Source organism: Podarcis erhardii (assembly GCF_964252035.2).
Source record: "Podarcis erhardii genome assembly, chromosome: 13".
Classification (NCBI taxonomy): Eukaryota; Metazoa; Chordata; class Lepidosauria; order Squamata; family Lacertidae; genus Podarcis; species Podarcis erhardii.
In genome coordinates this window covers 5,222,789-5,242,969 of record NC_138502.1, presented here as the reverse complement: position 1 = coordinate 5,242,969, position 20,181 = coordinate 5,222,789, and the positions used below count along the sequence as shown (strand labels likewise).

The 20,181-nt window shown below is 47.0% G+C and overlaps 2 protein-coding genes across 2 annotated transcripts; both read right to left on the bottom strand.

Annotated features, from left to right (window-relative positions):
- Positions 1-1,101: 1,101 nt before the first annotated feature.
- Positions 1,102-12,598, bottom strand: LOC309327375 (uncharacterized protein C14orf93). Its single transcript, XM_081836602.1, has 7 exons — positions 11,696-12,598; positions 7,465-8,119; positions 6,521-6,766; positions 6,268-6,329; positions 5,604-5,707; positions 4,970-5,082; positions 1,102-2,689 (listed from the first exon to the last, which is right to left on the bottom strand). The coding sequence occupies exons 2-7, from the start codon at positions 7,984-7,986 to the stop codon at positions 2,288-2,290; spliced, it is 1,449 nt and encodes a 482-aa protein (XP_081692728.1). The 5' UTR covers positions 7,987-8,119; positions 11,696-12,598; the 3' UTR covers positions 1,102-2,287.
- A 424-nt stretch (positions 12,599-13,022) lies between these two features.
- PSMB5 (proteasome 20S subunit beta 5) lies at positions 13,023-19,847 on the bottom strand. Its single transcript, XM_081836619.1, has 3 exons — positions 19,566-19,847; positions 17,263-17,569; positions 13,023-13,503 (listed from the first exon to the last, which is right to left on the bottom strand). The coding sequence occupies exons 1-3, from the start codon at positions 19,812-19,814 to the stop codon at positions 13,205-13,207; spliced, it is 855 nt and encodes a 284-aa protein (XP_081692745.1). The 5' UTR covers positions 19,815-19,847; the 3' UTR covers positions 13,023-13,204.
- Between the last annotated feature and the right edge of the window lie 334 nt (positions 19,848-20,181).

Here is a 20,181-nt window from a genome sequence, read left to right as displayed (position 1 = left end):
TGATAGGTTTTGCAATCTATAGATTTCAGTTTGTGTTTATCTGTGGAGCTGAGATTCTATCTGAACCAGGAAAACATAGCCAGGGGACAGCCGTTAGCCCAGATCAATTAATGAGGAGTTTTACAAGTTTGTTAGGTGCCTTATGCATACTGTACCTAAGATTTTGAAAATAAGAAGTTGCCTCTTAGACCACCTACCCCTGTGCTCTAGGTGGCAGCCTATCTCCATTCCAATGTTCCTGCCAGTGTTATTTCCCATCACTGGAACCCGATCTTTACCAGTGACCTATTGTCCCATTCTTTCAATGCATTCTCTTATGATCAGAATGGAGTTTCTGATTATTGCTTGTGACTGTAAATAGAGACGGATGGATTGTCATAGAAACCAAGATACAGGGTCATGGGTTACAGGGAGCCGAGTGAGTGTCGAGGAAAGGAATAGAGGGCTGCAGCAAGCATAATAACACTGACCACTCTTACACTTTGCTTTTTTCTAGATCAAACAAAGACTGATAACAGGTGTCTGCCCAGCCAGAGAGGGAAAGGACCATCCATCCTTTTGTACTATCTAAAAAAAGCCACTAGAGGACAGTGATGACTCAATAAATATCCAGTTTATGCTTTTGATACAGTAGTATGCATAAGGATGGTACTGTGGCCCTCTTTTGGGGGGCTGTTTTGTACCCCCAATGTCTGCACACCTGACAGCACCCTCTAAAATATGTTTCTCATAAGTCCATCCATGTACATAGGAACATGAGAACAGCTTGCTGGATCAGGCCAATGGGCCATTTAGTCCAGCATCCTGTTCTCACAGCAGCTAGCCGGGTGCCCATGAGAAACCCACAAACAGGATCCAAGCAGAAGAGCCCTCCTCAGAAGCATTACGGACTCTAGCTGTGGAGGCAGAGCATAGCCATCATGGCTAGTAGAGCCAACATCAGCCTCCTCCATGAATTTGTCCAATCCTCTTTTATAGCCAGTATTAGTTGGTGGCCATCACTGCCTCCCATGGGAGCCAGTGCCATAGTTTAATGACAGGTCAGTGGTAAGACTCACACATAGTTAATTTGAAACAAATTCTTTTAAAAACTTGAGCCAGGCAAGTCAACACGTACTTTTACTTAGTAAGAACAATGAAGAGTCTCGTGGCACCTTAACACACTTATGGCGGCAAAAACTTTTGTGAACTAGAGTCCACTTCATCAGATGCATGAAGTGTTAATGACTCTTTGCTGTTTTGGCTGCAACATTCTAGCACAGCTAATCCTCTGGAAATTAATTAGTGCACATTTATGTGAATTAACATATGCAAATGTTTTTTTAAAAAAAAAAACCAAAAAGCCTGGTGTTTTACTGTTGGTAAAAGCCAGAGATATTTTTTATCTCCTGTTGTAGGGGACTTGGAGTTTGACAATAGAGAGCCATTCCTGAAACCTAGCAAAGGGGAAGTTATCACAACAATGCAATAATAAAAACCAGGAGTGTTGTTTCTTAGCTCTTCTTCGCGTTCCTACACAAGATTTTTACTCGTCCTGCAAATGAGAGGGAGGAATAGGAACTCTGCAACTAGGAGGGGGTTTATGAAGGAATAAAATACACACCTGCCTAATGTTTTCACACATACAGGTGAGAACAGTCAACTTGGTATCACTAAATGTTTCTAATTTAAAAGCATTGCTATCAATGAAGAGTCAACCAAGAAGCACTCTAAGTGTTCTCTTAACTCTTGTGGTCCCAAAAGCAGTTTGACTAAGCAGTGAGCAATCCCCATAATTTCAGAAAACGTCTCAGACATTATTATCATTTTTTTGCGCTACTATTAACTCAATAGTATAACTGAGAGTAGTTTTGTAATGTGAAAGGTTCTCCAAAGTTTCTGATCCACCCAGTCCACAATGTAGTCAGTTTTTACAGAAATTCCTATTTTTTTTGAAGGTTGCTTTTATTGAAGGCTCAGAAAAGACTTAATTCCCTTTGCAACGTTGTACTCTTCATGTTCACACCGTCAACCTGTAGGGTATAGACCAAACAGCCACATCTTTGTGAAGGGCTCCTTTTCCCAGTGGTGTCCCTCTCTATCCTCCATTTCTTCATCATGACCTAGAAGTAATAGCACCTTATGGAGCGAAGATGCGTCTCAGCCCACAAACACAACCTGGCGCATGACAGGCAATTTGCTTCCCTCCTTCTCTTTGGGAAGATACTGAGTTCAGCTGCTGGTGATCCTGTATTCTCTCCTTGTCTTCCTTTTGGCTGCCATATTAAACACGATCAGCATTCTCAGGTCACTCATCCTTTTCCACTTTGATCTCAACGAAGGAGCTGAGGTCAGGACAAAAGCCTTTGTGGCTGGGCGGCCTAGGCGGTGTGCCCGCCCTGGCTCCTTCCTCTTGAAAATGGGGGTTGTAGAGGTGCAAGGGCAGGAGCTGAGCTTCAGCGGAGGGCAGGCGGTCAGAGGGCGACCCATAAACCCGGTTAGCTTTGGTGCCATGCTTTGAGTTGGCATCAAGTCGGTAGCAAAGCTGAGTGAGAGGGGTAGCGCGGAATCGTGGGGGGCGTGCCACCCACACACCTGGCTCACTTAGGCTGTCTTCCTCGTCTGACATGAGCTCCTCCGTCACACCTTGCCACAAACGCTGCTCTTCAGGGCCCAGCAGACGCGCCACCCCTGAACGATTTGCAAAAAGCTAATGGTAAGACAAAATGAAGCCTAATTAGTCATTCTAAGAATATCATCTTTGCCTACGCCTCTGCAATTACTCACCCCATCTGTCCTCACTGGTCTGTCTTTCCCAAATGTCTCTCCCTGCCCCCAAACTCCTCTATCATATACCTTCCCCCCATTTTGTCCTCCCCCTAGTGTTGGAGGACTCCAAAACTCGGCTCTACCCGGGCCTGCCATATTGCAGGCTCCCACCACCTTAAGAATTTGCTTGCTTGCTGCCCAGTGTCTTTTAAAAAGTGGAACCCGCTCTGTGGCATGTGTCTGAAAATTATAGCTTTCTGCTGCCCAGCATTTGACAATCTAGCTTGGGAATCATCTCTGCAGCAGAAATAGAACACATGCTCCAAGGCCTGCAGTTTATAATGCAAACACCTCTTGGCAGCTGTGGGTTGATGGGCTCATTTGCCCCACCACCCGAGTGTCTGCTCCCCTGGGTGAAGGAAAGTCTCTTCTGCTACAGGGAGGTCTCAGAAAAGAGTGAAGCTTTACTCTGAGGCAGGCTTCATTTTTCTTTCTTTTTAAAGGAAGACTAGCACTGCTTTGATAAATGATATTGGAAAACAAGTGGGATGCAGACATAATGATCCAGTTCCCTGGTTTTGTCTTCTTCCTTTTTTCTGTTTTAGGCTGCTGTCTTAGAAGCCGACACTTGCAAATAAGCCATATTGAACTCAATGGGCCTTATGTCTGAGTAAATACACTTAGGAACGAACTGCTAGGTAGGAAGCTAATTAGAATGAATAGTAGTTTGTTTAACAACTTTGATCAAGTAATTTATTTTTGACTGAGAGAATCCTCTCACCCTGCTAACAGACCAATCCTGTGCGTATTTATTCAGAAGTCACACTTTTTCCAATGGGATTACCTTATGTATGTGCATGAGACTGCAGTCTTTAAAAAATAACATTTCAGTTGCAATCCTAACCTACCCAGGATTATGCCCTATTGGAGTCAAAAGGACTTCTAAGCAGACATAGGATAGCACTACTCATTAAGGATTTTACCAGTTAAATCACTTCTAAAACTTCCATAACATTTTGTAAACCGTCTCCGGTTACCTTTGGCAACTTTCCATAAAGCATAGGCATATTTAACTCAGATGTAAGTCTCACTGCAGTTCGTAGGGCTTATTCGCTAGAAGTGTACATAAGATGACAGCCTTAAGGAGTAAGCTCCATTGAACACAGTGCCATTTACTTCTTAGTTAGGATCAGGTTATAAAAAGGGGAATGAAATGGTGTTGTCTGAGGAAATGTCGTTACGGCTGGAATCCAAGAACAGTCAGAACTCAAATGTTATGTAAGTCACAGCTGAGGAGGAAACATGCACTCATTAATTAGGAAATCTGAGTTATTTAACACCTAAACTGCTTGATGAAACTGATGGAATGTCTTTGCAGCAGCTTGAACATATATTTACTTCAAGTAATTTCAACATCACATAGTTCACTGAAGATATAGAGCAGTTCCCACTACATGTAGCCTGTTCTAAGCTGCCTTATATAATCAGGGTTAGAAAGGACCCCAAAGATCTATGAGTGGGGAACCTCTGGCCCTCCAGAGGTTGTTAAACTACAACTTCCACCATCCATGGTCATAGGCCATGCTTGTTGGGGCTGATGGGAAGTTGCTGTTCAACAACATCTGGAGGGCTAAGTCAAATCCCCCTGCCAATGCAGGAAATTCTCTGCTACAGCATCCCTGATAGCCATCTGCCTTCGGCATAAAAAACAAAGAGTCCAACTTCTGAGGCAGGTCTGTTCCACTGTTAAGCAACCCATCCCATTCAACAACCGGAGTGTGTTGAGCAGAGATGAAATGGGCCTAGAGACTAGCCCTGTAATGAAAATTTGGAAGGAGTTGTGGTATGTTTAGCCTGGAGCATAAGAAGCCATCTTTAAATATTTGAAGGTCTGTCATAGATGACAGAGCAAATTTCCAGGGAATAGGATATGAACCTACAGTTCAAATTACAAGGAAGAGAATTCCAGCTAAATATTAAGAACTTTCTTAGTGCACCAAACCTATTCCTTCACCTGTCATATACAGTGTTGCTTCTTTATGTTTTTAACCAGAATATAAATGCCATTTCCTACTCCACTTCAGTGTGATTTTTGGAATTGATGGAGGAATGCATTTGGGCTTAAATAAAAAGAGGGGCAAAAACCTATTTTTGCTGGATAATGTAGCGTTGAGATAATACGGGAGAAATACTTCCTCAGAATAATGGATTGGTCCCTTACCCGGTAGCGTCTACTTCGTAGTTTCTTCTCCTCCTTCTCCTTGAGTCCTTTGAAGGGATTCAGAGAGTTGCGATACTCACGTCGTTTGGTTAGAAAGTAGGCCACACAAGCACCTAACAGAACAAAAAGTGGGCAAAGCAATTGCAGGCATAAAAAGCAGGAACCGGGGCACACTTGAGTGTGGAGGGTATTTATGTCTGCATGTCTGTGTATATGAACAGCCAGCATTTCAATGTCACCAGAAGGTAAAGACTTTTCTCTTTACCTGGGATATTTGGCTCCTAATTTGAAGGGTGGCACTGTGGCCTCTTTTAGTGGGGTAGAGTTTGCAAATCCTGCCTTTCTTCTGCATAGCTGTGCTTTTGCATTGTCATTGGATATTCCGAACTGGTTCCAACATAAGTCACTTTAGTCACTGTCTGAGAAAAGTGACTGACAAATATCACAACAACAACAGCAGCAGCAGTAAGTTCCAGAGTGAATGCCAAGAGAGATATTTATTTTCAGACCTGGAGTAAAATTTACCAGCAAAGTGTATAAGGATTACTCAACAGGTAAAAATGTTCTAGGTATGTTCTAACAATAAAATCCAGACATGAAACAAGTGAAGTGTTTTTATTCACCCTCATCTTACCTTTTAGTTCTTTGTCAGTGTAATTGTGGTGATTTGATACCAATTCATGCTTCAGTTTCTCCAGCAAGAATTTCACTACAGAGATATTCCATGAAGATTTAATGCTGGGGTGGAGGGAGAGAGGAAGAGAATGGAGAATCATAAAGACTAGAACAAATCCATCTTCAAATCCCATATTTTTAGCAATACCTTCAGCACAACCTCAAAGTCCTCATACCATAATCTAACTAACCCTAAGCACGTTATTCTCCCATCTTTACCGTGACTCTCTCCTTCTCCTTCCTGCTGTCTCCCATGTGTTGCATTCTATATTACAAGCCCTTAAGGCAGAGACCTCTCCTCTTGTAGTTTATAAAGCACGTTGCAAACAGTTGGCCCTATATAAGCATTAATAACCTGAACGTTATTAAGGTGTCTTAATAAGGGATAATAATAATGAAGGCTGACTATTCAGGATGTTGAGATTAATTTCAGTGGGAACATGGGTTGCCAGATCAATAAAGGCGTTCTGCGCTTCTATTAGCTATGCAGAAAAGACCAGCTTGATCCATGCAACTTCCTTCTCCCATCACAACACAGTGAGAAGAGAAGCCACACTTGTTGGCTATCTTTCCTTTGCAGTTACTCTTCCTTATCTTATTTGCCAATCCCACCCAGAGCTCACCTCTCAGAGCCATCAAACCTCTTGTCATTGGTGATGTGGTTGTGGACATTATGGACCAGTTTCTGGGAGAGTAAACAGAAAGAGATAAGTGCCCCTCCACAGTAACTCTGCAAACCCCAAGCTATTAAAACAGAGCAGCATGCCCCAGAAAGTTAATTAAAATAAGCTTTGCAGTGTCTAAGCTGCTGGGCCCATGCCAAGTTCCTTGTGAGACACAAGCTCCAATATGTGGCAGCTATCTAAGGCAACTAACCGAGAGCACCAAGTCCCTCTTGCGCCTTGCATTCTTCTGTCCCATGCTTCGGTTTCTACAAGGAAGACTTGCAAAGCCCAAAGAGAAACGTGGCTCCCCGCGCATGTTGTCCTCCAAGGTGATGCTGTTGGGGGATACCTCTGGGCAGGAGAGAGAAGGATCATCCAGTGGCTGAGAGGAGGGGGAAGGTGGTGTGGCATAGACCCGTTGAATGGAGACATCTACTGCAGGTGATTCTTCTGCTCCCTGAGAACAAGAAAAAGACTTGTACAACTTAATATGATATCCTTCATTCCAAACTGCAGCTACCCTTCCTATCGCAGCTGCTATTCCAATTCTACAGCTCTGACTCAAAATGTGGGCCTTTAATTCATCTCTGCTCTACTATCCTTTAAAGTTCCTCCAAACCTTCTTTTGTGTGTTTACACGCACGCACACAAAACGCATTGGCCTGCAAACACAAGTGCGTAATGGCCAAAACACATAGCTGAATTTTAAAGCCTCTTTTTATCTTGCACTGACAAAAGTTCACAGTTGGCTCAAGTGGTACGGAAGGCTCAAAGGCACTTCTCATAGCCCCATATATATGAAAACATTCTAACACTAACCCACTAGAACGTCTGCCAATCACAACGTTGCCAATGCCCCTTAATCATCGCAAACAGCTCCAGCCTGGCTCCCGTACCAGCTTTGGTATCACATATACAAATACACATACACTTTTAGCTCTTGCCAGTGCCCCCCAACCCCAGGCCACAACAGCAGAGCAGAGCTTGGCATGGCTCCCAGAATGCATCTCTCCTGAGCAGGTCATTGGCAGAGGAGGCGAGAGATGCCATCAAATATTCATGAGCCCATCTGTGTCTGACCGGAGGGACATGGGGACTGTGTGTATTTTGTGGGGTGGGAGGGACAAAGAAGCTCTTAATCTTCAGCCTACATACCCCGCCAAGCCCCCCAGGCCCCAGATGCACAGGCGAGAAACCCAAGTGTCCAGGTGGCCCTGCCGCCGCTCCCAGCTGCCGCAGCTCTTCAATGACCACCTGGACGCCAGTTCTGAAGCCTTCAGCCTCTTGTTCCTCCTCATTCTGCTCTTCATTGTCCTCTTGCCGCTCCTCAGGACCACTCAGGGGGCTGGCTTTGACGACAGGGGCCATCCTTTGGCGCAGTGTCCCCATTTCTTCCTCCAGCCGCCTCAGGGCTTCATTATTGGCCTTGGCCAGGCTCAGCGCCACCTCAGCAAGGCCCACTGCCTTCTCTACACGTTGATAGATGACATGGAGCAGTTGCTCTGAAGACTGTACCGCTAGCCCACTGCCTGTAACTGTGATAGGGGTGCCTGATGAAGATGGTGGCGGGGGCGGCGTAGTCGCCTGAGCCCCCGGCTCCTGCTTGCAGGTGCAGCAGCAGCATTTTGCCCCTTTGGTGTCGGGAGGGGAGAACAAAATTGTGGCACTGAATGACATGACGATGCAGGTTTACGAGGGATTCTTGGTGTTCCCCAGCTAGTTCTCTTGGAGGAGGCAAGGCGAGCTTCAGATCTGGCCTTGAATGCTCTGCGGTGGAGGCATGCCCATGGCCCTGCTCAGAAGGCTGGGTCTCAGCAAACAAGAGGAAAGATATTAAAGAAATATTTCTAAGAGTATGACTGGAGCAGACAGCCATGTTGTAGTACATCTGAACCTACCTGCTTCTGATCATCTAAATTGCTTAGATTTAGGCTCTAACCTCTGTATACAGATCTGCTGTAGCCAAACCCAACAGGCAAGGCCATTTCATATTTGCATTCAATCTAATATGTCTAAATCTGTGGTTCAGAAACTCCCCCCTCCCCAATCCCTTGATGCAGTTGTAATGCTTTTTGCTAGATGCTGTATTTTAAACTGCATTTTCCTTTGTTCTTTTATTTCTTATATTGTATCAGGCTGAATTACAATTTGGATTCCATAGAATTCAAATTATAATTCAATAAATTTGAGAAATAAAAGAAGCAATTAAAATACAATCAAAAATCATTATATTTAAGGCAGACATGCCACAGAACACCTGAATAAATAAAAAAAAAACTCAACAGACTATGAATCAGTTTGTGAGCCCCAATCTAGATTTATGCTCAGTGTGATTAACATTAGGAGGGATTCAGCACTATCTTCCAGCCACCCGACTTGTCCATTTGGATCTATATGAACCCACAGCTGACCTCTTGTAAATCTTATTGCTTTTACAGTCTATATCTATTGATTATTTTGGCAGTCAAAGTCCTGCAATGAACTCAAGAGCTGAACTAGCAGTTCGGGTTTTGGCTACCTCTTTTCAATTTCTTTGTAGAAGCACTGAGACCCTGCCAAAAGAAAAAAGTGGGGGGAAACCTCTGCTTTGTTTCAGTAGTTCACACTGTGCCACGTTTGTTTTTCCTCCTCAACAGTACAGTTTGCTTTTAACCAGCAGCGCATTCAGCTCTTGCAAAGCACTTGCAAACAGCCCTTGAAGAACCAATGTTTTTGAATCTCCGTAACTGGGGACGGAGGAGGGGACCGAGTCTGAGGTGATAATGGAAAGTAAAGCGGAGAGGGGAAACTATCCACCCCCATCCCTAGGAAGCTGTTCCGTTTTCTCCAATTTCAACTGCTCGAAAGTGGTTTTAAAGTTCATGCAAGGCATCTCTTTGCATATTTAAAATTCGCAACCCCCAAGGCGAGAAACGTGCCCGGGGCTTCTCCTCGTTTGCTTCTGCGGCCCAACGGTTTGGAATCCTACACTCCCCAGCATTCCATCCCGCGTGTGCAGCGCCCGGGGGTGGGGGGGGGGCGGGGGCCGCAGGAGAAGCAAGAGCGCCGCAGTCGTGTACGAACGGCACAGCCCTCCGTCCGCCCCGCCGCTCTCCGATTGGCTATTGCGGAAGAGCAGGAGGGAGCCGATTGGTTGCAGACGGTGGCGCCTAGGCCCGGGGATAGGAGCGAGGGGCGGGGGGAAGGAACATGGACGGGGGCGAAGGGGGCTCTCTAAGGAGGTCCGCGAGGCTGGGCCCTTTTCAAGGCCGCCTTCCCCGCACTGGGTGGTCGAGGGCTTTCCTTTCCGTGGCCCCGCGAAAGGCGCCGGTCATATTCTACGTTTTAAAATCCAATATAAGGACATGTCAAATACCCAGTAATTACACACCAACGACAACGTATTAAATAAATGATTTCCAAAAGAAAAGTTGCCTTGACTGGGGTATCTTCCAAAATGGCTGACCAGGCCCAAGGTCATGTCAAGACTCGAGCCCCACTGGCACAGGGGCACCAACCATGGCCTTGAATAAGAAACCCACCACATTTAAATCCTCATTTTCTAATAATATTGTTTCTCCCTCCATTTGTTGCTGGGTTTTATTGCCCCCCTGCCCACCCAGTTACTGGGTATCTGATAAGTATTTTCCCTATAAGTCCTCCCTCAGCTGGTATCCTGACTAGCAAAGCTGTCTGTCCCCAATGGGTTTGTGTGTCACTCACAATTTTAAAAATTATGTGGCCAGTCTTTCCCTTCTTAATTTACCCTTGCTTTCTAAGTGAAGGTTAATTTATTACTTGGAGGAGGGGAAATACTGACAGGCCTCACAGCACCTGCTTCCCAAGCACCTGACACAACCCTTCCACACAAAATACTATACAGATCCTCCAATTTATTAGCTGCCATGTTCCCACTGCAATGTCAGGGCTAGCACACCCCCAGGGTCATAAACACTTAAGAGTACTCTTTTATTCCAGGGAAGGCAGGCGAACTAATGCCAGTGTACTGGAAGAAGCAAAGATCAATAGTGTCGAAGCAATGATTCTTCAACATTAACTTCGTTGGACTGGTCTTGATGTTCGAGTGCCTGATTATCGTCTTCCAAAGCAACTACACTACTCTATTCCGAACTTAAAAATGGAAAGCGTAATGCTGGCGGTAAACAAAAGAGGTTTAAAGACTCTTGAGGCAAATCTATAAAAATGTAGTATAAACACCGACAATTGGGAAACACTAGCCTGCGAGCACTCCAATTGGAGAAATCTTTGCCAAAGGTGTCATGGGCTTTGAAGACACTCGAACTCAGGACGAAAGGGAGAAACATGCTAAGAGGAAGGCATGTTTGGCAAACCCTCACCGTGATCTACTCCCACCCAGAAACAAACCTACGTCCCCACTGTAAAAGGTGTGGATCCAGACTTGGCCTTCACTATGTTCATGGAAGGCAATCTTACTTGGTTACGAGTGATCGCCAAAGAAGAAGAAGAAAACCCTTTAATTCCAGGTTAATTTAAGTCCAAAATGATTCCGCAGCCAGTCACTAATGAAAAATTGGGCCAAAGGAAATTCACCGTTTCACTGCTTTACAGCAATCCTGACAGGGTGAACAAAAGAATTAATAATGCATGTTAGCATATTTGTCACCCCAAATGATATTGAATAAGCCCCCTGTGCCTTTTCTAATCACCCTCTTGTAGAAACAAAAGCATGATTAGATTGAGACGAGAGAAGGTATATTTGATTAAAAAATCCAGCGCAGATGCATGCATTATTCCTCTGCAAGCCTGATAATGTAGACACACATCCTGTGTGCCTAATTAGTATACTCACAGCCTCACCTCTCCACTTATTTTCCTATCCGCTCTTCTTGAAACACCATTTACCTCTACAGCATCACAGCCAAATCACATTACTTTACACAGCGTTAAATAATCCAGACTAACTGCCTTGTTATTAATGACCACTACTAATTCCCATTAAAATTCTCACATCATCCACAATAAAATGAAGAAAGGTATTCCCCCCACCCCCATTCTTTAAAGCCCCATAGCAGTTAAAGGGCTAGGAGGGGTAAACTAATCTTTGATCTATGATATCTGAGTGTTACCTATTTTCCTCAGCATTATATAGACTTCTTTCTCCCTCTCTTCGCTATGTACAAAAACCTCCAAAGCTACTCTGTTCCTGCATATACATATATTTTCTGCCAAGCATATCCCTGCTCTCCTGCTTTCCCCCCTCCCACATTCTGCCACATACAAGCCTCTCTCTCCCTTGGCGTATATTTTCCCTGGCAAGGCCAAACAAGGGATTGGGGTGCTTCCCTTTTCAATCCCTCCCCAGATCCTTTCCCCTCCACCCCCACCACCCCCAATTCCATCCCACACGTCCCTGGGAAAAGGATACTGGAAGGTCGTGCAGCTCTTTGTATTCGTGTGTGTGCAAAGGGGGAGGATGTGCACCCTGCTGCCAACCGCCACACCCCCGTGCTCCCCCCTTCTGCCCTGATTGGCCAATCTCCTGTACGCACACAAACACACACCAAAGCTGCACACGCATTCCTGAGCAGGGCCCCAGCAGGGGACACCTAGACTAGCTGGGCACTGCCAATTTCCCCCTTTCCTGGACATGTACAATCAGGCTGTTTTTTATTCCTCCAATTTACACTTCCCTTTGATCCTTGCCACCCTCTACTTCTGCATGCTATTTTGTTTCTCAAAGCCTTCCTCTCATGCTCCTGCTAGTCCCTCGTGTTTCTTCTTCTATATTTATTTCACTCCAAACTGTTTCTGTTATTGCTCTCCCCTTGGCTCCTGTGTACACACAGCTTTCATCTCATTGCCTTCCTCCTTCTGTTCATCCTTCTTGCCGGCTGTTCCCTTCAACCTTTGCAGCTGTACCCCCCCAACCCAATCCAGGAAACCTCTTGGCCCATGCCTCACTCATTTTGTTGTGTGCTGTAACCCTAATTTTCTTCCTCTCCACCCACTAAACAAGCATGGGGGGGGGGCAGATTTGGAAAAGGAAAGGCCGTTTACCCAGGAAGGTTTCTTTTGTTTTCGACTCTCTACAAAACTACGCCTCCATCTTGGCTGCTTTGTTCATTCTGTTCCTGCTGCCCTGCAGCTGGCAATAACCTTTTCTGTTCACATTAGGTTCTACGCACTGCACACACATCGCTCGCGTCAATTGGGTGGGAACCAGAAAATCCAACGGTGCATAAAAGTATTTGGGATGGCTATGCTTGGCGAGGGGGCCAGCATGGGTTAATATTGGCATGCACTTCTTCATCTACGACTGTCAACATTCAACAAGCATAGATTTGGGGTGGGTGAGGGGGTGGGATCCCTACGAAGGGCAAGGGACCGGTTTGATCAAACGTGTGTGAAAATGCAAGTGAAGTAACGGGGGCTATCATGGGGGAAAGGAGCAATTATTTAACAATTGTTTGACTTCCTCCCTCCCTTGGTATCGGCAGACACGTATGCTTCAGTGCCTGTGGGAACAGCCGACCTTCTGCTTTCTTGCCTAGGAACAATGAATTTCAAGAGACATTTATCTCCCACCTCCTGTGCCCAATCACTAACGCCCACAGAGGCAGCCAGCATGTTTGCCCCTCCAAGGCATCCCTCCGTTGGCAGGAATCCAAAGCCAACAACACACCTCTGACGGGACTGGAGTAGCCAAGATTTCCCTTGCCCACTCTCGTTTTTCAAGCGAAGACAAAAAACAGTTTGGACAGCAGAAGTTTAATTCTGAACAAGCAAAAAAAACCCAAATACTACATGAAACATGGGTTACAAGCATGAGACATCTTCCCAGACAGCGGCATCTGTGAGTCCCACCCTTCCTCCAGCCAACAACCCTTAAAAGACCCCAAATCAGCACCCCAGCTTTCTCCCAAAGTCCATCATCTCAAGCGACTGTTTCTGTGGCTTTGTCATTATATAATTCATGAAGTTTGGACACGTCGTCGCTGGAGACACGGACCCAGCCATCCTGGCGTACGTGGTAGAGGTTGACTGTGCCCCCAGAGTAGGCATCGCGGTATGTAGCCTGGTAGATGGCGCGACGGGCCAGATTGCAGGCTTCTTCGACGGTGAGATCGTTAGAGTAGCCACGGTCCATCACTCCGTAGGCGTAGACAGAACCGGAGCCCACCGAGAAAACTTTGCCCGAGATGCGGTTCCCTTCACTGTCCACGTAATAAAGGCCTGAAAGGCAAGGCGGGGAAGTTTGTGTTACTGGGGCTTTTCACAAAACAATTACAATTATCGTATCAGCACCAAAGGTTGCCTTGCACACCCTTCTCCCCTCCAAAAATGATCTCAATTTCTATACCGTGTTTTTAAACAGGTTGATGGAAGGGAGCATTCAGCCCTCTGAGCTTCTTCCAGCAACCATCTCCAAGTTTCAACACCCAAGCGCTAGTTCCTGATGCTGCTGCATGTGTCCCAACATGGGGCTATGCAACATCCAAAGGAAATGTGGCAACTGGAATGCTGGGGGGGGGGTATGTTTATTGGGAGGAGCTATAGCTATGCATTTTGTTCCAAGCTCAAGAATAAACTTGGCCACAGCTCCAGGCATCTTCTGCCCAGTATTCCCTGCTCTAATCAGCCTTCCTGGACCGTTGACAAAACCCAAAAGGATTAATCCTTCAAGATCAGTTTCCTAGCCTCATGGAACAAGCTACACAGATACCTTCATGATGAAAACACTGGGGTTTCCCTTTCTATAAAAAGAGCTGCAACACACAGCTATGTGTCCTGTACCCTACACCAGAAATAGGGAACCTGTAGCCCTCCAAATGTTGCTGGTCTCCAACTCCCATCAGCTCCAGCAAGCATAGCCTATGGTCAGGGATGGTGGAAGTTGCAGTCCAACACCTGGAGGGGAAAGGTGGTCCTGGGAAGAATGTGCTTTTAAGTGTTTAGGTGGGGGACGGAATCCTTTGGGGAATGTTAAATGAAGAGGTATTTTAGGGTATCCTGAAACTGTAGGCACTGATTTAGAAAGAAGTAGGGGGGGGGGTTGCACTGAGAGCATAGCCTTGGTGACGGAAAGGGTAGAATATGATGTAGAATACGGAACAAGATCCTCATGCCTAAGTCAGAGGAATAAAGGGATACAGAAAGGTTTATATCCTAGTCCTTTGCATACTTGGATGCAAAGTACAGTGGTGCCTCGCAAGACGAAATTAATCCGTTCTGTGAGGCTCTTCGTATAGCGGTTTTTTCGTCTTGCGAAGCAAGCCCATTGACAGCTTAGCGGATTAGCGCTATTAGCGGTTTAGCGGCTTTTAGCGGATCAGCTGATAAGCGGCTTAGCGGCTTAGGAAAAGGGAGGAGAAGGGGGAAAAACCCACAGGAACTCGCAAGACATTTAGTCTTGCGAAGCAAGCCCATAGGGAAATTCGTTTTGCGAAGCGCCTCCAAAATGGAAAACCCTTTCGTCTAGCGGGTTTTCCGTCTTGCAAGGCGTTCGTCTTGCGGGGCACCACTGTATCATAGATTTCAGAGGAACCAAAGACTGCAGCTTCTCTCAGCCCCAACCATATTTAGACATATTGGGTATTCCACATGGAAAGACAGGATGTAACAAATAAACATATGAGAAAGGGATTTATCAAAGGGACTAGTCAGTGCAAACACTGAGGAAATTAAAAATGTGCAGAGCCCATGTAAATTCTTTGGATTTTTTCTCAGGAGAGCAGCCAACCTGGCCCAATGGTCTGCTATACAAATATTAAAAGTAGACAAAACCATTTTAAATACGATCACCACCCTGTGATTCTACGCTAGTGCAACCAATGCTTCCAGAGGAAGGCCTTCATGGGCAACAAGTACTGGGTACCAACCATCTGTGTGGAGATTGTGGGAATCTTCCTGCTTTCAAATGCAAGCCCAGTCAACTTAGTACATACACCCTTCCCCTGGTATCCTCCAGAATTCTTGGACCACTGCTCCCATCAGTGCCAGACAGCACAGCTGTGGACTAAAATATCTGGAGGGAACCAGGTAGGGGAACATTTAGTAAAACCCACGCGCATGGCACAGCTAGCTGTACCAAAGGAACAATGGCTGTACCAAGCACACTCTACCTGGAGATACCACCTCCCTAGTTAGCATAGTCAACCTGGAGGCACAACCACCTTTGCTTCTAGACACATTTTTACACAGCCAGAGACTTTGAAAGAGTTTCTAGCAGCAGCCCTGCAGAAGCTAAATAGGTCAGGGTCTGATCTGTGCCTGAATGGGAGGCCCCTTGTGAGCCCTACATGCGTCATCTTAAGTTTCAAGATGGAAGAAAGCAGGATATAAAATAATATACTTAACTGGTAAACTATAATAACCTCACCACTAGCAAGTTGGTTGTAAAAGTGCAGCAGTGTTTGGGGGGGGGGGGAAGTTGCAGCTACGACTATAAGTGAGACATTGGCCCTAACTGTCCTATATATTTGAAGCAGCATCATACTATTTTAAACAGTCATGGCTTCCCCCAAAGAATCCTGGGAAATGTAGTTTGTTAAGGGTGCTGAATGTTGTTAGGATGCTCCTATTCCCCTCACAGAGCTACAACTCTCAAGACTTCCCCAGGGAAGAGGGATTGACTGTTCTGTGAACTCGGCTCTTGTGAGGGGAATATAAGCCTCATAACAACTCTCAGCTGTTCCCAGGACTCTTTGGGAGAAGCCATGACTGTTTAAAGTGGTATGATACTGCTTTCAATGAATGGTGCAAATAGGGCGACAATCAGTCACTTCTCCAATACAGTGGACACTCGGGTTGTGAACGTGATCCGTGCGAGATACACGTTTGCAACCTGCAGCGTTCGCAACCCGCAGCAGCGCGTCTGTACACACGTGCATTGCGATTCGGCACTTCTGCGCACGCGCGGCCGCCGAAACCCGGAAGTAACCCGTTCCGGTACTTCCAGGTTTCAGCGGGTGCGTAACCCAAAAAAACACAACCTGAAGCGGCTGTAACCCGAGGTATGACTGTAATTTATCCAGGTATCTGCCAGATATTTTAATTCAGCTAGCAGGGCAGTATGTTTCCTATGTTACTAGCTCCACCTCCCTACAGAATTGAACACTTACCTATAGAGAGTATTAACGTGCTGTAGTTTCCCAAGGAAGTAGAAACAAACAAAAGTGAGCGAGAGAGAGCAGGAGCCAAAGTATCACTTGAGATGCACAGCAGAATTCAGAACCAGTGCATGTTCTTTTCCCAGTGTCAAAATGCAATGTCAGAAAACCCAACCCAAAACTCGGACAGCATGTGAGGTAGGGGTACAGCCTTAATTAGTCCTAAACCAATGCAAATGTAAAGGTTGGGGAGTCTCAGAAGGTAGTTTTAAGTGAAGAAAGCAGAAACAGGAAGACACTGGACCCCAAAAAGGTAATCTTAACCATCATTTATTTTTTTTTATCCTGCCCTTTCTCCCAAAGGAGCACAGGGTGCCAGATAAAAAAATATATGTGCATTCAGGAACATCACACAATGGATTTATCACCGCCTGTATAGCACTTCCCACAGCAAATGCCAATGTAAATACAGACAAGGATTGTGGAGTCACCAGAACATAGGGGTGGGTACGGGCATGATCAAGGAAAATACAGTCATACCTCGGGCTGAAGTTGCTTCAGGTTGAGCGCTTTTGGGTTGCGCTCCACGGCGACCCAGAAGTAAAGGAACATGTTACTTACAGGTTTCACCGCTTGTGCATACGCTCAAAATGACGTCACGCACATGCGCGGAAGTGGCAAATCGCGACCCACGCACACACAGTTGCAGGTTGCATTCGCTTCAAGATGCGAACGGGGCTCTGGAACGGATCCCGTTCGCATCCTGAGGTACCACTGTAGCGCAAAGGCTAAATCTGGTTAGAATTTAGTAAGACAGAGGAGTGGAGAGGACATTTAAATCTTATGAAAGCTCCCCCCCCCAGGAAAAATGTGGTGTCCTCACCTGGCCCTCGCTTGTCCCAGCCACAGATCATGGTACCCATAGAGAGCCCCATTCCCTTGTACTGATACACCATGTTGGCCAACAGCTTCGAGGCAGCAGCCACAGATATCCGCTCCTTGTTGCGGAGTTCATAGATGCGACACTGCCGTGCCAGCAGCCGCTCCCAGAAGCTGCAATCGGCTGCACCACCAGCCATGGTGCCCAGCAGGTAAGGGTTAATCTCGATGACCTTCTTGACCGTCTGAGAAGCAATGTAGACACCTGCTGTTGCCCGGGAATCCACGGCCACTATCACACCATGCTGAAACTGGAGGATCAAGGAATCAAGAGGTCAAGATCATGATGAACAAACCACAAAGGATACACACAACCAGAATGAATGGCAATCCAAAGTGTGCCCACCCTGTTTGAAGGCACCAGTGCAAGAGGGTTCCTCACACCCCATTACATGGTCCAGGTGATAAGATACCATCCTGAGGCAACATTCACCTGCCAATCCAGTATGGGATTTGCCAAAGCAGCCTACCTCTGTCTCAACCTGAATCACCAGTCCAAAAGAACACCAGGGTTTGTGAGGCCAGTATCCCTCTCCCTCAGAAGTGCCCACAAGACATCAAAAGCCCATTAATTCTATTCCGAAAAACTCAGGTGATAATCTCAAAGTGACTTTTGAAGACAATGCCACCCTTTGCCCACCTTCTCAGGTCTTCCGTTTCCTGAAGCCTTTCCTTCAAGTGAATCCCTCTCTACAAAGTGCGCCTTCCACTTCCCAATTTTCTATGCCCCCAACTGAACCAACCTATTCTCCCAAATTACCCCAATATGGACTCCAGTATCCTTCGCACATATCTGAACATCCAGTTCAGGCCTCTTATTCGCCACTAACTACAGTGGTGCCTCGCAAGACGAAATTAATTCGTTCCGCAAGTTTTTTCTTCTTGAGAGTTTTTCGTCTTGCGAAGCACGGTTTCCCATAGGAATGCATTGAAAATCAATCAATGCGTTCCTATGGAAACCGCCTTCAGACCAGGTCCGGGGACAGTCTGTCCCCCGACCTCTTCTGAAGGCTGGGGGGGGGGGGGACAAGGGCTTTTCTTTCCACCCCCAGCATTTTAAAAAACCCCGGGACAGCGGAGGACTTCTCTGCTGTCCGGGGCAATCTTAAAATGCTGACGGGCGGCAGCGAACCCTTCGCTGCCGCCCGCCAGCATTTTAAAAAACCCTGGGACAGCGATCTTAAAATGCTGGCGGGCGGCAGCGCTGCCGCTGTCCCGGGGCGATTTAAAAGCCCCTGGGAAGGCAGGCGGGGGGGCAAAAGTCTTTGCTCCCCCCGCCTGCCTTCAAAAGCCGTCCGGGATAGCGGGAAGCGCTTCCCTGCTATCCTGGACTGCTTTTAAAATGCTGGTGGTGGGGAGCAAAGCCTTTCGGCCCCCGCCGGCCTTCCTGGACCTCTTCTGAAGGCCGGAGGGGGGGAAAGGCTTTGCTCCCCACCACCAGCATTTAAAAGAGGTCCCCGGAGATTTCCCTATGGGCTTTCTTCTTGCGAAGCAAGCCCATAGGGAAATTCGTCTTGCGAAGCAACTCGCAAAATGAAAACCCTTTCGTCTTGCGGGTTTTCCGTCTTGCGAGGCATTCGTCTTGCGGGGCACCACTGTACAGCCACCACCAGCCAGATATCTTTCTTGTCATCCCTACTCCCAGGAGAGCTTATGTATTTTAAGTCATTAACATTCCATACCACCTTGTGACCCTCAGATGAAGGGCGGTATACAAATTTAATTAAACAAACAAATAATCATCAATATTATTAAATTTGTATACCACCCTTCATCCGCAGATCTCATGGTGACTCGCAATCATAAAAACACAGTATCAAAACACAAATTACATAATAAAAAGCCCAGAACGAACTCACAACAAGCACCCACCGCCCTGTGAGGCTGAGAGATGGTGACTGGCCTAAGGTCACCCAGGGAGGTTTCATGGCTGAGTGGGGATTCGAACCCTGGTCTCCCGGGTCCTAGTCGGACACTGTAAAAGCTGCACTTTGCCTTCCACGTGCAAATAATAAAAACAGCCAAGAACAGCTTTGAGCAAACAAATAAGATAAAGGTTGCAAAACCTGGGTTTGTAATCCAATGCTGGCCGTACTCAAGAGAGGACCCAACTCAGTCGTCTCAATGAGTCTTCTCCAAGTAGGGCTCACCCCCCAAAGGCGACACATCCAACCCCCCACCACCCTCACCCAAAGCGCCCCCTCTCAGCCCCCAAAGGGGCGTGTCCCCCCACTCCCCGCCGCCCACCTTGAAGGCCAGGGTGGTGGTGCCGTGCAGCAGCTCGATCTTGGCATCCCCCGCGGCGGTGCCTCGGTCCAGGCCGGGACAAGGGGCCGCCAGAAGCGGGGGCATCCCCGAGGCCTGGGCCTCCGCCCCATGGCCGCCCCCACCGCAGGTGCCGAGCGCGGGGACTCGGAACTCGTTGCCGGCCCCGAAACCGAAGAACCCGGCCCTGTTCACGGGCAGCTGCGGCTCCAGCAGGCTGGCCAGCGCCATCTTGGATAAGGGCTAGTCACCGTGACTCAGGGCCTACAGCCTATATAGGCTCCGGGCGCCATGTTTGGTGTGGGCAGAGCTCGCGGGAGCCGCACGCCTGTAAGCAAGCGGCGGGCGCCATCTTGGTTGCGGCCTCGTTCTTATTTCACGCCGCGCGTGAGAGGCTGGCTTCGCCATTTTTAGTGAGGGAGCAGCGCCGTTGCCTGAGGCTTGCTGGTACGAATAAAATGCCGGGCGCCATCTTAGGTGAGGGCAAGGCTAGACCTGAGAGACCGGCTGCCCCGGCGAAAGCAAATAAGTCAATGGAAGGGAAATGTGTTAGTCACCGTCTTCATTTCCTGGGAGGGATGTCGTTTGGGGATGGGAA